The sequence below is a fragment of the Sus scrofa genome, chromosome 6, assembly GCF_000003025.6.
Source record: "Sus scrofa isolate TJ Tabasco breed Duroc chromosome 6, Sscrofa11.1, whole genome shotgun sequence".
Classification (NCBI taxonomy): domain Eukaryota; kingdom Metazoa; phylum Chordata; class Mammalia; order Artiodactyla; family Suidae; genus Sus; species Sus scrofa.
The window spans coordinates 57,459,239-57,476,703 of NC_010448.4; the positions used below are offsets into that span (position 1 = coordinate 57,459,239).

The following is a 17,465-nucleotide window of genomic DNA, read 5'->3' on the forward strand; positions in this document are numbered from 1 at the left end:
GGCAGGGCTTCACACCCGAGGATTGGAGACATAGCGTCAGCAGGGATTGGGCCCCATCTGGATGCACTGCCTGCTCTCTGACAACCAGGATCAAGAAGCTGCACATGGAAGTCAAGTGCACTGTATGTGGTCAAATCTGCAATACACACCCATGATTGGAGGACATCATAATCTTATTTCATAAAAAATAAAAGACACAATTTGTTTCAGAAACTTTATATGGGATTTCTCAGAATACTTATTTTAACTGAATTGATCCTTCCTACTATCTCTTTTTGTGTGAATATAAACGCTTCTCATAGCCTCTTGGTGAAACGGGTTTTCCTTTCAGGGACCATTGACCTTGGAGGACATGGCCGTGGAATTCTCTCCGGAGGAGTGGGCCTGCCTGGACCCTGCCCAGAGGGCTTTGCGCAGGGGCATGACTTTGGAGACCTTCAGGAACCTGATTGATGTGGGTGAGGATCACTTCTTCCTAGAGGTGCAGTCTGCCCTTGCATTGTCCTCTGAGTGCCTTTTGGGAGGGCCTGTTTCTTGTTATATGTTTTCTGTTTTTAAGGCCACACCCAGGGTATGTGGAAGTTTCCTGGCCAGGGATTTAATTCGAGGCGCAGCTGAGACAGGCCAGACCCTTTAACCCACAGAGGTGCCCAGGGATCGAGCCTGCACCTCTGCAGCATCCTGAACCCCTGTGGCCGGATGCTTAACCCACTGGGCCGCAGTGGAAACTCCAGTAGGCCCTGTTACGATTGAGTAATCTGACAGCCCTGTTGTCAGAGACATGAAAAGTTTCGGGATCTTTCCTCACGTGGTTTCCTCACTTTATGATTCATGAGGAGTTGTTTCAGAGCTTCGATATATTTCAAGGTCGGTGGCAAACTTTCAATACATCCACTTTTTTCTATTCATGTGCTTTTTTTTTTATCAAGGGTAACTTGATCCCCACTGTACAGCAAGGGGATCAAGTTACCCTTACATGTATACATTACAATTACATTTTTTTCCCCCCACCCTTTGTTCTGTTGCAACATGAGTATCTAGACAAAGTTCTCAATGCTATTCAGCAGGATCTTCTTGTAAATCTATTCTAAGTTGTGTCTGATAAGCCCAAGCTCCCAATCCTTCCCACTCCTTCCCCCTTCCATAAGGCAGCCACAAGTCTTTTCTCCAAGTCCATGATTTTCTTTTCTGAGGAGATGTTCATTTGTGCTGGATATTAGATTCCAGTTATAAGTGATATCATATGGTATTTGTTTTTGTCTTTCTGGCTCATTTCACTCAGTAGGAGAGTCTCTAGTTCCATCCATGTTGCTGCAAATGGCATTATGTCATTCTTTTTTATGGCTGAGTAGTATTCCATTGTGTATATATACCACATCTTCTGAATCTAATCCTCTGTTGATGGACATTTGGGTTGTTTCCATGTCCTGGCTCTTGTGAATAGTGCTGCAATGAACATGCGGGTGCATGTATCTCTTTTAAGTAGAGTTTTGTCCGGATATATGCCCAAGAGTGGGATTGCGGGGTCATATGGAAGTTCTATGTATAGATTTCCTAAGGTATCTCCAAACTGTTTTCCATAGTGGCTGTACCAGTTTACATTCCCACCAACAGTGCAGGAGGGTTCCCTTTTCTCCACACACCCTCTAGCACTTGTTATTTGTGGATTTATTAATGATGGCCCTCACACCATGCACAAAAATAAACTCAAAATGGCTGAAAGACTTAAATATACGACAGGACACCATCAAACTCCTAGAAGAAAACATAGGCAAAACACTCTCTGACATCAACATTATGAATATTTTCTCAGGTCAGTCTCCCAAAGCAACAGAAATAAGAGCAAAAATAAACCCTTGGGACCTAATCAAACTGAAAAGCTTTTGCACAGCAAAGGAAACCAAAAAGAAAACAAAAAGACAACTTTCAGAATGGGAGAAAATATTTTCAAATGATGCAACCGACAAGGGCGTAATCTCTAGAATATATAAACAACGTATACAACCCAACAGCAAAAAAGCCAATCAATCAATGGAAAAATGGGCAAAAGACCTGAATAGACATTTCTCCAAAGAAGATATACAGATGGCCAACAAACACATGAAAAAATGCTCAACATCGCTGATTATAAGAGAAATGCAAATCAAAACTATTCATGTGCTTTTGATTTTGGAGTTGTAGGAAATGACTCTTACTTCTGCAGTATTCCACTATAGGCTGTGTACTCAGAAGGAGGCAGGCAGTGGGAGGATTTGTGAAATATTTTTCCAGACCCACCTGTATTGTCCTCAGTTCTCACCTCCACAGAGATCTCGGATTCTGGAAAAGTCAGAGCAAATCACCTTTGTTTCACTCAGGTGGAGGAATTTCTGTTTCTCTGGTGAATGTATTAGCCATGTTGGGGCAAGAGAAAGGGCCGGGGGCTGTGGAGAGTGCTGGGAATGAGCTCGGGGGTGTATCAGAGGGAACCCAGGTCAGGTCTCAGAAGGCCCGAGCAGGAGCCTCACCGTTAATTGCACTTGGGAAACGCTCCCCTTGCCGGAGAGTTTTGTGGGAATGCAGGAGACAGTTTCTTCCTGTGAACTCTTTAGAGTAGAGCATCAGATGATGGGTACACACTGGCTGCTCTTGGATTCCATCCGGTCCCTCAGAGGCTGCATGGACCTGTCTCAAGCCCTGTCTGCTTGTCCAGATTCCTCAGACACTCCTTCTGTTCTGCTGTTGCTGCGCCCTTGAGGCTCGTGGGCTATGAGCCTGGTGGATCGGATCTTCTTTGCATGTTACTTAGGGAATGTGTGAGGCCCTGGACGGAACATGATTTTAATGCCCTGTCCCTTTGGGGGTGACTGTGCGATGCTTTTGCTTTGGCGTTTGTGGTGAAAGGCACGTATGCGTCCATGTGAAGGTCACTGTCTGACCCACGTGCTTTGAGCTGCTTTCCCTCCTGTACAGCGCTACCCAGTGGGGCTCGTATATATACGCCTCCTCATTTTGTATTCCCCTAAGTGGGCATGGTTTTGCCTCTGCAACTTGCTGTTGAAACACACGGTCAAGGGTCCACAGTTTTATCTGGTTTCGTGGATGTGATAAACCATCCTTAGTTAAGAACAGCTTCTGATGTTCTCCATGTGGAGTCATTTTCCTTGTGTTTATTATTTTCTAGCTCCTACAAAATCACCACTTGAAGCTACTTAGTAGATTGGTCATCATGTTTTAGGATACAAGATACAAAATATCAGGAGCGTCTGAATGATAAGTGTTTCTCATGTTTTTTTTTGTTGTTGTTGTTCTCATCTTTGTTGTGTGTGGTTTTTTTTTTTTTTTTTTTTTTTTTTGCCATTTCTTGGGCTGCTCCCATGGTATATGGAGGTTCCCAGGCTAGGGGTCTAATTGGAGCTGTAGCCACCAGTCTCTGCCACAGCCACAGTAATGCAGGATCCGAGCTGCGTCTTCGACCTATGCCACAGCTCGTGGCAACGCCGGATCCTTAACCCACTGAGCGAGGCCAGGGATGGAACCTACAACCTCATCGTTCCTAGTCGGATTTGTTAACCGCTGAGCCACGATGGGAACTCCCATTGTGTTTTTTAAGGACTGTCACAAATTATTGTCTCTTGAGCCGCACTGTGACAGTAGCATGTTCACATATGCTAATGACCATTTACTTTCAGTCTCAATCAGTATGTAGGAATGTCTCCAGGGGCGAACATCGTGCGAGTTCACATCTTTGTATCTTGGAGGCTGTGGAGTTGAGTATTGTCGACGCCATATTTTTTTTTGCCTTTTTTTTTTTTTTTTTTTTTTTTTGGCCATGCCCAAGTTCCCAAGCCAGGTGTCAAACCTTCAGCACAGGTGTGACCTTAGCCCCAGTACTGATCATGCCAAATCCATTAAACACTTGGCCACTGGGAAACTCCTTTTTTTGTCACGTTTTTGTGTCCTTGTTCATTCTACTAAATTTCAAGCATCTTAGAGAGAGGGCTTAGGAAGTGGAATGGTGCATTGTATGATGAAACATCATTTGTTTGATTTCATAGAATATCCTTACCCCATTGAGTGGTCCTGATGCACCTATGGACCAGCATTTGACCATGTGCACATGTCTTTGCTGTACCCTCTGTTCTTTTTCGCAGGACCACACTGCTTAGATGATGATGATGATTTGTCTTTTTAGGGCTGCACCTGCAGCATATGGAGGTTCCCAGGCTAGGGGTCTCATTGGAGCTACAGCTCCTATGCCAGAGCCACAGCAACGCCGGATCCTTTACCCACTGTGTGAGGCCAAGGTTCAACCTTATGGTTACTAGTTGGATTTGTTTCCACTGCGCCACTTCGGGAACTCCTTTTTTTTTTTTTTTTTTCTTTTTTTTTCTTTTTTCCATACTGCTTAGATTATTTTAGCTCTGTAATAATTTTCAAATAATTGTGACTCCCCCAACTTTGTTGTTTTCTATAGCATTGTTTCTCCTAGAAATTGTCTTTGGAGATTTATAGGAATCTAAGAATGGATTTATCTACTTATTGAAGAAATGCTATTGGGATTTTACTAGGGAGCCCATTGATTCTGTTCATCTCTTCGGGTAGTATTTTCACCTTGAAAATACTGACTTCCAGTAGGTCCTGCTGTGACAGGGCGGGTTAAGGATCTGAATGAAGGGAGTTCTTGTCTTGGCTCAGAGATAACGAACTCGGCTAGTATCCATGAGGATGCAGGTTTGATCCCTGGGCTTACTCAGTGAGTTAAGATCTGGTGTTGGCCTGCGCTGTAGTGTAGGTAGCAGATGCAGCTTGGATCCCATGTTGCTATGGCTGTGGTGTAGGCCAGCATGTAGAGCTCCAGCTTGACTCCTAGCCTGGGAACTTCCATATGCCTCAGGTGTTGCCCCCACCCCCCAAAAAAAAGACTGACTGAAGAGGCTCAGGTTGGTTCACAGATACAGATGTGTCATTTCCTCACCTATGATGGAGTCAATCCTTGGCCCGTTAACTTCCATATGCTGTGGGTGTGGCTGTGAAAAAAGAAAAAAAAAAAACTTCCATTTCATTAATTTGGTATTTCCTTGCATTCATTTATGTCTTTTCTTATACTTTTGCAGCTGAGTTTATAGTTTGCTTATTTATGTATTATTTATTCTTTTGCTTTTTAGGGCCGCATCTGTGGCAAATGGAAGTTCCCAGGCTAGGGGTCGAATTGGAGCTACAGCTGCGGACCTACACACAGCCAAAGCAATGCAGGATCTGAGCTGCATCTGTGACCTACAGCACAGCTCATGGCCATGCTGGATTCCCTACCCACTGAGCAAGGCCATGATCGAACCTGCATCCTCACAGATACTAGTTGGATTCGTTTTTACCACCCCATTCTGAGAATGGAAACTCCCTGAGTTTTTAGTTTAGAGTGTACAAATCTTCCCTCTTTTCAGTAAGCTTATTCCAAGTCATTGATTTATTTACTTTTTCATTGTATTGTAAATTGCATTGTTTTCTAAATTTTGTTCTTGATTATTCAGTTTTAGTGTTTAAAAGTAATTTGTGGGAGTTCCCATCTTGGCACAGTGGTTAACGAATCCAACTAGGAACCATGAGGTTGTGGGTTCGATCCCTGCCTTTGCTCAGTGGGTTAACGATCCAACGTTGCCATGAGCTGTGGTGTACATCGCAGACGTGGTTCGGATCTGGCGTTACTGTGGCCCTGGCGTAGGCTGGCAGCTACGGCTCTGATTAGACCCCTAGCCTGGGAAATTCCATATGCTGCAGGAGCAGCCCAAGAAATGGCAAAAAGACCAAAAAAAAAAAAAAAAAAAAAATGAAAAAAAAAAGTAATTTTTTTTTCCTCTTCATTTTCTATCTTGTAAGTTTTCTGAGTTCATTATTTCTAGCAATGTTTTTGGCTGAATGTGAAGTGTTTTCTACATATTAGATCATATCACTTGTCAACAGAGATAATTTTGCTTCTTTTTTCTTTTCTTTCTTTTGTCTTACCAAGGAATGCTTAAACCCCATAATGAAAATCTCACTGTTAAGAAAGATTGTAGTAGAAATTTTGCACAAAGGAAGACTACTGAAAACATGCTTACAATAAGCTGTCATGATGTACCATGTATTTTTAAAAGTGAAGAGGTAATAGAAGAATTTAATCAAAATGAGAAGAATATGAGCAGGAAGCCTTCATTTTCACCACTCCAAGGAATTTCTTCTAGTGTCCAAAGCAGTGTTTCTCATGCATTTGAAAATGATTTTGTGCATTCTTCAATAGTGACACAAGACCAGGAGACACAGATGGAAAGACCTTATAAATGTAATGCATGTGGGAAATCCTTTGATTATTGCTCCCTTCTCTCACAGCCCTGGATTATCCATACAGCAATAAAAGCATATAAATGTGATGTAGGTGGTAAAGTCTTTGGGCAACATTCATACATGGCACTTTTTCAGAGAATTATTACTGGAAAGAAATCTTACACATGTAAGGAGTGTGGGAAAACCTTTTGTTACTGCTCACTCCTCTCACATCAGATAACTAATACAGGAGCAAAACCATATAAATGTGAAGTATGTGGGAGAAATTTTAGTCAAAGTTCATCCCTTAAATGTCATCAGAGAATTCACACTGGAGAGAAACCTTACAAATGTAAAGAATGTGGCAAGGCCTTTAGTCGTAAAACAACCCTTGCACGACATCACAGAATTCACTCTGGAGAGAAACCTTACATATGTAATGCATGTGGCAAGGCCTTTAGTGTTAAACCGTCCCTTGCACATCATCAGAGACTTCATACTGAAGAGAAACCTTACAAATGTAATGAGTGTGGGAAAAGCTTTTCTTCTTCCTGCTGCAGGCAGCATAAACTAATCCACACAGGAGCAAAGCCATATAAATGTGATGTATGTGGGAAAGCCTTTCATAGAAGATCACACCTTTCAAATCATTGGAGAATTCATACTGGAGAGAAACCTTACACATGTAATGAGTGTGGGAAAACCTTCAGTGGTAAACAATCCCTTGCACATCATCGGAGAATTCATACTGGGGAGAGACCTTACACATGTAATGAGTGTGGGAAAACCTTTTCTTCTTCCTCCTGCTTCAGGCAACATAAACTCATCCACACAGGAGCAAAGCCATATAAATGTGATGTATGTGGGAAAGCCTTTCGTAGAAGATCACACCTTTCAATTCACCAGAGAATTCACACTGGAGAGAGACCTTACACATGTAATGAGTGTGGGAAAACCTTTACTCAGGGTTCCACACTCAAGAGTCATCAGATGACCCATACAAAAGATATATTACGTAATTGTGATGCATGTGTCACAGTCTTCAGTAGAAAGTCTCACTGTACTATTCTGAAGAAAATTCAGACTGGAGAGAAATGTCAAAACTGCAGTGAGTGTGGGAAGATCCTTGGTCAAAAAAGCCTTTCTTCACACTGGAGAATTCATTCCGGAGAGAAGCCTTGCAAATGTAATGAGTGTGGGAAAACCTTTCTTTACCGCTGTCTCCTCTCAATACATCAGATAACCCATACAGGAGCAAAACCATATAAATGTGAAGCGTGTGGGAAACACTTTGGTCACAGTTCATCCCTTAAAGTTCATTGGAGAATTCATACTGGAGAGAAACCTTACAAGTGTAATGACTGTGGCAAGGCCTTTAATCAAAGAACAACCCTTGTGAATCATAAGAGGCTTCATACTGGAGAGAGACCTTATAGATGTAATGAGTGTGGCAAAGCCTTTCGTTACAATTCATCCTTTTCAAAACATCAGAGAATTCATACTGGAGAGAAACCTTACAAATGTAATGTGTGTGGAAAAAGTTTTACTCAGGGTTCCTCTCTCAAGAGCCATCAGATGATCCATACAAGAGAAATATTGCATTAGTGTGATGCGTGTGTCAGGGTCTTTAGTAAAAAGCCCTACTTTACTTTTTCTGTGAAAATTCATACTGGAGAGAAATGTCAACAATGTAATGTGTGTGGGAAGATCCTTGGTCAAAAAGGCCTTTATGGATGGAATTCTTGTTGAGGCTCTGTGGTAACAACCTCGACTAGTGTCCATGAGAATGTAGGTTCGATTCTGGTCCTGCTCAGTGGGTTAAGCATCTGCTGTTGCTATGAGCTGTGGTGTAGGTCACAGACGAGGCTTGGATCCCAGTTTGCTGTGGCTGTGGTGTAGGCCAGCTGCTGCAGCTCCGATCGACTTCTAGCCATGTAACATCCGTGTGCCTCAGGTGTGGCCCTAAAAAGAAAAAAAGAAAAAAAAAAGGTGTTTCTGCTCATTGGAGAATTCATTCTGGAGAGAAACTTTACAAATGTTAAGAGTGTGGGAAGAACAGCACAGCTGTACTACTGCACTACTCTCAATGCATCGGATAATTCATACAGGAGCAAACCCATATAAATGTGAAGTATGTGGCAAAAACTGTGGTCACAGTTCATCCCTTGGAGTTCACTAAATTCATGCTGGAGAGAAGCCTTCCAAATATAATGAGTATGGGAGGGCCTTTAGGAAAAAGTCTACCCTTGCAAGCCATTAGTCTGTTCATACTGTGGAGAAACCTTGCAAATGTAATGAGTGTATGTTATGGCAGCATGGCTGCTGGATGACTATGAAGAATAAAGGTTGCAGGGTTAAACCCTTTTCATTTTTTAGATTTTGTCTCATTTTTATCGAAACAATAAGAGTATTTGTAAATATTAGCTATTTCTGGGAATTCCCACTGTAGCTCAGAGGATTAAGAAGCTCACACAGTGTCCCTGATAACTTGGATTCCATCCTTGGCCTTGTTCAGTGGGTTAAGCATTCAGCGCTGTCACAAGCTGCAGGTTAGGTCACAAATGCATCTTGGATGCATTGTTGTTGTGGCCGTGGGGTCTGTGGCTGAGGCTGGCAGCTGCAGCTCTGATTCAACCCCTAGCCCCAGAACTTCCATATGCCGCAGGTGTGGCCCTAAGAAGAAAAAAAATAATTAGCTACTTCTGTTAAATAGTCACCACCAGTATAATTAGTGTGAAAATTCAAATTTCATGTTTCCACCGCAAGAACAGAGAATGGTAAAGTGCAATGCTTTTAGGGGTAAATTCTATCAGTGAACTTTGTTCTTTATCCTGAGAGTATAATATTCTGTGTAATACAGCTACCCTGCCCCGTGTTCCAATGAGAGGCGTTATTAGATCCTTCTGTGATTTGTGGCTTAACAGATTGATTGCCTTTTGGTGCTATCTGAATCTAAGCATACTAAAATAATTATCCAAGTCTAATGTAGTTACTCTGATTCCAGAATCAGGTTAAGCAATAAAGTCATTCATTTTGAAATGTTTTTTATTCATGCCTTCTTTATCTGAAAGTGAGATATGGAGGTTCCCAGGCTAGGGAACCTACGCCACAGCCACAGCAATGTGGGATCTGAGCCACGTCTGCAACCTACACCACAGCTCACAGCAATGCTGGATTCTTAATCCACTGAGTGAGACCAGGGCTCAAACCCATGTCCTCATGGATACTAGTCAGGTTCATTAACCACTGAGCCATGACAGGAATTCCCTATCTTGCATTGGTTTAAAGCATTGGTTCTCTATGGAAATTATTATGTTTGAGTCCTCTAGTCTTTGACCCCAGGTTTTATCCCTGAGTCTCTGGATGTGACAGGCTGTAGAAGTGGCCTCCTTGCTGAAATGTGGACTACAAAAGTAAAGCTGTTCGGCAGGGCATCAGTATGAAATGGACCATTTATCGCAGGGAGAGTTTCATATTTCTTTTCTTTATTTTTTTGGTCTTTTTGTTTTTGTTTCTTTTCTATGGCCGCACCTGTGGCATGTGGAGGTTCCCAGGCTAGGAGTCTAATCAGAGCTGTAGCCGCCGGCCTATACCACAGCCATAGCCACGCCAGATCCGAGCCAAGTCTTTGACCTACACCATAGCTCACAGCAACGCCGGATCCTTAACCCGCTGAGCAAGGCCAGGGATTGAACTCAACCTCATGGTTCCTAGTCGGATTCGTTAACCACTGAGCCACGACGGGAACACCGTATTTCTTATTTAAGGCTGTAATACTCAGGCAAGTCCAGATCATTTTTCCTTAAACTGTTTAATTCTAATTACAGGAAAAGTTTTGTTTAAATCCCTCCGTGACATAATTTGCAAAGAAGACTATTAAAGAGTTTCAGGAATGAACAGTATCCAGAGTTCTCTGGTGGTGTAGCAGGTTAAGGGTCCCTCCCTGTCACTGCTGTGGCTTGGGTCTCTGCTTAGGGCGTGGTGTCCATCCCTGGCCTTTGGTACGTCTGTCTGTGGCATGGTTTCAATCCCTATCGGGACTAGCCAAAAACATAAAATACACATAAACAATACACAAAAGGAATTTTCCCATTCAGAAATATTAGAATGTGTCTACCAGCCCCTGCCACAATATTTTCAACAAAAACAAAAATACCACATAATCCTTGAAAGTTGTACTGTTCAAATACATGTCACCCACTGCCCAGTACCACACTGGTATGAAATGTGCTTTGAAGAGTTGAACTGAATAGCTTTTTATCCTAAATGAGTAGGGAAATTATTCTCACCATAGTCCACAGACCATCAGTGTTTTCTGCGTAGATACCACTGACCTCTTCTTTAAGTTCATCAAATGTTCAGTTAGAGCAAAAGATACTTTGTACATAATTTCACAAAAGGGCATATATTTTCCTCATAATTAAGCTATTGTGTTAGTTGAGTAAAAAAAAAAAAACATCAGGAGTTCCCTTGTGGTACAGAAGGTTAAGAACCTGGCATTGTCACTGCAGCAGCTCAGGTCGCTGTTGCTTAGTTTCAATTCCTGGCTTGGGAATTTCCACACTCAGTGCTCTCTGCTGAAAAAACAAACAAACAAAAAACACTATCCCCTATTTTATAACCCTGTGCTTTTTTCCAACATAAACCCAGGAATGAGGCGTTCCTGTTGTGGCTCAGTGGTTAGCAAACTTGACTAGTATCCATGAGGATGAGGGTTCAATCCCTGGCCTTGTTCAGTGGGTTGGGGATCCTGGCTTTGCCATGAGCTGTAGGGTAGGTTGCAGGCAACGCTGGAATCCAGTGTTGCTGTGGCTGTGGTGTAGGCTGGCAGCTATAGCTTGGTTTCTACCCCTTACTTGGGAACCTCCACATGCAGTGGATGCAGCCTTATTAAAAAACAAAAGCCAGGAGTGGAACTACGGGGTCATATGATAGTTCTATTTTTATTTTCTTCTTTATTTTTATTTTCTTGAGACAACTCCATCCAATTTTCCACAGCGGCTGCACCAATTTGCATTGCTACCAACTGATTAAGTGGGTTCCTTTTTCTCCACATCGTTACCGATACTGGTTTTGTGTTTCAGGAAGGCGGTCACCAGAACCTTGGAATATCATGCGTGAGCAGAGCGTCTTTGTTTGCTTTGGGGCTTGACCTCCGTACAGTCTCAGTAATTTTCATTTTTTTCCCCAGAACCCTCCATGTGAAGTTCCCGGGCCGGGATCAAGCCCACCCCACATCAGTGACAGAGCCCCTGCAGGGACAAGGAGATCCTTAACCCGCTATGCCACAAGGGGAACTCTGTTCTTGATGGTAGCTTTTTATGGAAAACTTTTCTCTCTTCAGAGGACATGTCTTCATTTCCTAAGTAACTGGCCCCCACAATGTTAAGCGTTTACCTTAAGTCTGTTACAGACGGTCCCTTAAAGTCAGCAGGTTGCAAGGCATCACCTTCAGGACCCCGCCCTTTCCGGCTCAGGTGTTGCCCTGGGGTCGCTCCTGGCCCCGCCCCGCGCCGATAGCGCCCCGCCCAGGTCCCGCCCCCCGGAAGTCCCGCCTCTTCGCGGCGCAGAGGCTTTGCTCCGGAATTTGAAGCAGAAGCGCACGACGTAAAGGTCAGAACGCAGAGCGTTTGTTTCTCTTTTCTTGTGTAATTTGGCTGCTGTGTCCTCGCAGCTCCTGCGAGTGAACCTGGAGTTTCTATCCCAGCAGCGGCGTCTCCACCCGGAGCAATTCCGGACGTCGCCGTTCTGGGTCGGGCATGTTTTCCTTTGGGTTTGAAATCGCTCTGAGGCCAGTCTCTGCCTTTGACTTTTCTGCCTGATGTCCACATAGACGCTGCGTTTCGAGATATGTTCCTGCTTAAAAACCCTTTACTACTTCCATCCCCCCAACCCCACGTAAAGTCCACTTCCCCGAGGAGGACCCGCGCCCCCACCTCGCCCCCCGCCCCTGGAGGCAGCGCCGGCCTCCCCCTCCCGGAGGGGCCGCGTCCTCGCCCTGCTCCTGGGATTCTGGAGCCCGGTTTCTCCTGAGACACCCTCCCTGCAGCTCCCGCGTCGCCCCAGGCTGGTCCTTTTGCTCCTCAGAGCTCTCCTGCGTAGTCGGAGGTGACCTGGGCACCGTGTGACACCCAGTGTTCAGAGTCAGATTCTACCGGCTGGAAAATGGTCTCTTCCTGTAGGCGGGCACCTTATTCAGTGACCGTCTTTCTAAATACGTGGGCGAGGGTATCAGGAGAAGCAGAGACAGGTACAGGGAATAGAAAAACAGGAGAAAAGTATGAGGTAGAACTTAGGGAAACAGACGATGCTGAGAGGCTTGTAGAATAGACTAAAATGAACGTGATTAATTCTTGAAAGTAGCAGGTCCCTTAAAATGGAAAAGTAAATGAAAAAGCCGGATTTCTCGGAACTGGAGAGCAAATAGAGGGGCCCTGTGTCCGCGGTGGGAAGACGTGTAACAGCGGGGACGCGCTTCACCGGAGAGTCTGGGAGAGGATGGAAGGTGGTGGAACCCTGGCTTCAGAGCATCGTGGCGCTGGGAGAGAAAGAGGAGGGAGGGTGACAAGAAGAGCCGAGGAAGAGAGAGCAGGAAGGACGCGGAGCCCGCGTGGGTGCTGGAGAGTGGGGAGGGAGTGGATAAGGGATAGACGGGCTGTGACCCCGAGGGCAGAGCAGGAGCAGAGGTGGGGGAGAAAGAGGCAGAAATACTTAAAGTTTGACGGTAATCAACCTCTCCCTAGAGGTTGGGGAGACACAGTGTAGAGTGGGGCAGGACAGGAGAGAGAGAGAGAGAGAGAGAATTTTAATATTGGCTAAAGTCATTTCACCATGTTTTGTGGTGTTTAGAATATATTTTTAGTTAAAAAGTAGAAATTCACTTTCTTCTAAAATTACACAATTTTGAAAATTAGCAATGGAATCTATTCAGCATAGATTTCTTTGTTGATGTGGGCAGTGACTGAGGTTTTCTTTTTTGCTTATCTGGCTTCCAAATGTCAGCTTATTTATTTATTTAGGTAGCATAAGTAGGTTCCCAGGCTAGGGGTCGAATCAAAGCTGTAGCTGCTGGCCTACAGCACAGCCACAGCAACAAGGGATTCGACCTGCATCTGTGACCTACACCACTGCTCATGGCAAGGCCAGATCCTTAACCCACTGAACAAGGCCAGGGATTGAACCTGCGTCCCCATGGTTCCTAGTTGGAGTCATTAACCACTGAGCCACGACTGGAACCCCAAATGTCAGCTTATTTTAAAATGTTGTATTTTGCTTTCTTTCGGTTTATTTGCAGTTGTCGTTGCTTCAACCAGGTTACTGCCACTTCATCCTTATTGCTGACTTTTCCATGAAATATACCATCTGTCTCTCCATCACTCCCTGTCTTGTGAAATCTTTGCAAACCAGAAAGAGCATACAAGTTATGTCACTCCTGGTGTCAAAAACCATCCTTGACACATCATGTTCAGAAGAATGAGTGTTCCATGATTTAAAGAAAAGCAACATGAATGAAAAAATAGCCTCCAGAGGTTTGGTGGTAGGAATAATCTTCATGTCACAGTCTGGGACTGGAATTCTGGGCAATGTCTCCCTTTTTTTTTTTGGTCTTTTTTTTTTGCCCTTTCTTGGGCTGCTCCCGCAGCATATGGAGGTTCCCAGGCTAGGGGTCTAATAGGAGCTGTAGCCTCTGGCCTGCACCAGAGCCACAGCAACGCTGGATCCTTAACCCATTGAGCAAGGCCAGGGATTGAACCCGCAACCTCATGGTTCCTAGTCGGATTCGTTAACCACTGCGCCACGATGGGAACTCCTATGTCTCCCTTCTTTACCTTTACCTCTTCCTTTACCTCAATGCAGGAGGAGAGCCACAGATGTGATTCTTAAGCACTTGTCTCGCCAACTCCTTGGTCATTCTCTTGAAAGGAGTTGCTCACACAACGGCAGCTTTGGGGTTGAAACATTTTTCTCAATGATTTTGCCTGCAGACTTCTTCTGTACATTCAGAGAGTCGGCAGGGCTGTGTCCATTGGCTCCATCTGCCTCTTGAGTGTGTTCCAGACCATCATGATCAGCCCCATGCACTCCTGTTGGAAGACTCTTAAAGTCAAAGCCCCAAAGTACATTGGCTTCTCCATTTCTCTCTACTAGATCCGATATATGCTTGTAAGTTCCATTTTTCCTGGATATATGTTGTATGTCTCTGGCAAATGGGGCAGTGCAAACATCACAAAGAAAAGAGATTTGGGATATTGTGTTGCCATAGATCATGAGAAAATCACAGGCTCATTTTATGCAGCATTGATAGTGTTCCCGGAAGTTTCATTTTCTGTGCTCATCCTCCGGGCCAGTGGCTCCATGGTTTCCACCCTGTACAGGCACAGGCAGCACCTCCAACACATTCACAGGGTTCATGTGTCTCCCAGATCCTCCGCTGAGTCCAGAGCCACCCGAAGCATCCTTGCCCTGGTGAGCACCTTCGTGTGTTTTCACACCCTGGCCTCCATCTTTCACGTTGTGATTGCTCTTTCAGAATCCCAGCTGGTGGCTGAGGAATATTACTGCCCTAATTTCTGTGTGTTTTTCAATTGTCAGCCCCTTTCTGCTCATGAACCATGACTTCACTCTCTCCAGACCCCAAGGAAGCCATGCTTGGCTATGTTAGTGACTCATACCAGGAGCAGAGGACACGACAGTTCTACAAAGAGAGATGTGTGCTACACCCAACATCTCCAAAGCTACCTCTGAGACCCAAGGAATTCCCTTCACTTTAGGTTCTCTTTCTCTACCTCTAATGTCATCCCAGGCCTTCAACCTGGACCTGGAATTATATCATCCAGCATAGGGACAGAGATTCAGGAAAGAGAGGAAGAGGCAGGACTGTTCTGAAGAAGAGAAAGGTCTCATTGGACCTCAGTTGATTTTTGTTCTGACAGACTCTCCGTTCTGTGTTTTATTCATCTCCGTCTTGCTCTGTTTGCCATCCATTTATCACAGGGACAATAATATTTACTAAAACTCTTGTTTTATATTCTTGGGGCTTGACCTTCCTGACTAGGGAGAGACTGCCGGTCCTCTGACTTGACAATTCTTAGACATGGAAAAGGGCTTCATGGGACATCCCTCCTCTGTGCAGATGAACCAATCCAAGGCCCACACTCCCAATCATCACCTCATCAACTCAAGCTTCTGCTGCCTGTCTTCACCTCCATCATAATATAAAGTAGGCATGACCTTTGCCTGTGAGGCTGTGCACTAAGAAATCCCCACCATCCTCTGTGTGTGGTAATTCTACTCAAATGTGTTGCGACCTAAGGAGGAAGGAAACAGAGAAACCACACTGAGGGGCATTCTGCAAACAATGGGTGTGCAGTCTTCAAATGTGTCAGTACCACATAAGGAAAAGGGTGGCCTCTGCTCTAGACTAAAGGAACTAGAATCAAGACAACAAAATATCATCCTTAAACCATCACCGGATCCTAGTTTGATGAAACTAGAAAGAGACCATTGTATGCCTTGGGGAAGAATCTATATATGGCCTGTCTATTAGTTGGACTGTCTAGTGTTGATTTGTGAAGTGAGATAATATCATTTTGTCTTAAGGGTGATCTCAGCCGTTGGGCATGCAAGGTCAAGTTGCTGACAGATTCCATCTCTTCCAATGCTCCTCTTCCTGGTTTGCAGAGAAACACCTTTTTTCTGGTATTTTGCATAGCTGCAAGACAGCTCCTTCTTGTAGTATTTTACATGGCTGAGAGGGAGACAGCTCTAGTCTTATAAGGGCTAATCCCCAAATGAAAACTATACCACCATGACCTCAACTAACCTAATCACCCAAAATGCCACACCTCCAAACATCATCATGTTGGGGATTGACCCCCAACATGTGCGTCTGGAGAGGCACAAATATTTAGTTCCTAGTAATAGTGATTCAGCTACAAAGAGAGTGCAATCGTGGTGGTGCAGCAACCACCTATCTCAGAACCATCCAGAGAGTTCACACTAAATAACAAGTGTTCACTGATAATCTCTGTGGAATAACTTTTTTATCTTTTTATGGCCGCACCCGTGGCACATGGAGGTTCCCAGGCTAGGGGTTGAATCAGAGCTGTAGCTGCCAGCCTACACCACAGCCCACAGCAACGCCGATCCTTAACCCACTGAGCAAGGCCAGGGACTGAACCCACAACCTCATAGTTCCTAGTTGGATTCGTTAACCACTGAGCCACGACGGGAACTCCTCTGTGGAATAATTTGTGGTATTTTAGCAAATGCAATAGATTTATATCTACTAACAAGAAAATTTCTCTCTCACGTGTCCCTGGTGGAAATCACTTCCACTAGAGTGTAAGTTCAGTGTGACAATATTTATAGAAACCATGGAACCAAGAATAGTAATCGTGTGTGTTTGTGTTACTTATATATATATATATATATATATATATTTATATATTTATATTTGCTTTTTAGGGCTGTACCCTTGGCATATAGAGGTTCCCAGGCTAGGGATCAAATCGGAGCTGTAGCTGCTGGCCTATGCCACAGCCACAGCAATGCAGGATCTGAGCCACACTTGCGAACTACACCACAGCTCACAGCAATGCCAGATCCTTAACCTACTGAGCGAGGCCAGGGATCAAACCTGCATCCTCATGGGTGCTAGTCAGGTTCATTAACTGCTGAGCCATGTCAGGAACTCTTGGTGTCATATTTTTGCAGTTACTGATGGGTTATTACATATAATCTTGAAACTGCATAAAAAGGGTGGTCAACCTGCCAGAACCCCTCTGGTCGCATGTTCTGCCTTGATTTCAAATGGGAAACAGATGGGAAAATAGGGATAGAGTGTTTTTTCATTCAAATTCTTCTTATGGTTTTCTACTGTGTAAAATGCAAAGGGTTACCTGGGATGTTTTATATGAGCAAGAGTTTTCATCCTGCGCTCCATGTAGAAACAGTCCATGAGCAAGTGGTGAGTCCAGTGTAAATGAGGGCATGACTGAGTGGAGGAAGGTATGAGTGACTCCGCCTCCCTTTGCCAACTCCATCCTCTTCATCTCCATACTGCCTCTCTCTTCACTTCTTTACCCACTGTTACCAGCAGAGAAATGATGTTCACTTAGGTTTTTAAACCACTTCTTCATCCAGGACCATCACCCATCCACCCCTGGGCCTTCACATGTCCCCTC

At 44.3% G+C, this 17,465-nt stretch overlaps 1 protein-coding gene and 1 pseudogene across 1 annotated transcript; both read left to right on the forward strand.

Annotated features, from left to right (window-relative positions):
• LOC110261290 (zinc finger protein 160-like) lies at window positions 343-8,121 on the forward strand. The gene is made up of 2 exons (XM_021097257.1): window positions 343-458; window positions 5,987-8,121. The coding sequence occupies exons 1-2, from the start codon at window positions 353-355 to the stop codon at window positions 7,882-7,884; spliced, it is 2,004 nt and encodes a 667-aa protein (XP_020952916.1). The 5' UTR covers window positions 343-352; the 3' UTR covers window positions 7,885-8,121.
• Window positions 13,784-14,941, forward strand: LOC110261369 (annotated as a pseudogene).

Bases quoted from the DNA above. Each gene is read 5' to 3' on its own strand.
- LOC110261290 (XM_021097257.1), top strand. From the start codon at position 353: ATGGCCGTGGAATTCTCTCCGGAGGAGTGGGCCTGCCTGGACCCTGCC. The intron at 459-5,986 runs GTGAGGATCACT...TGTCTTACCAAG, and splicing joins CAGGAACCTGATTGATGTGG to GAATGCTTAAACCCCATAAT.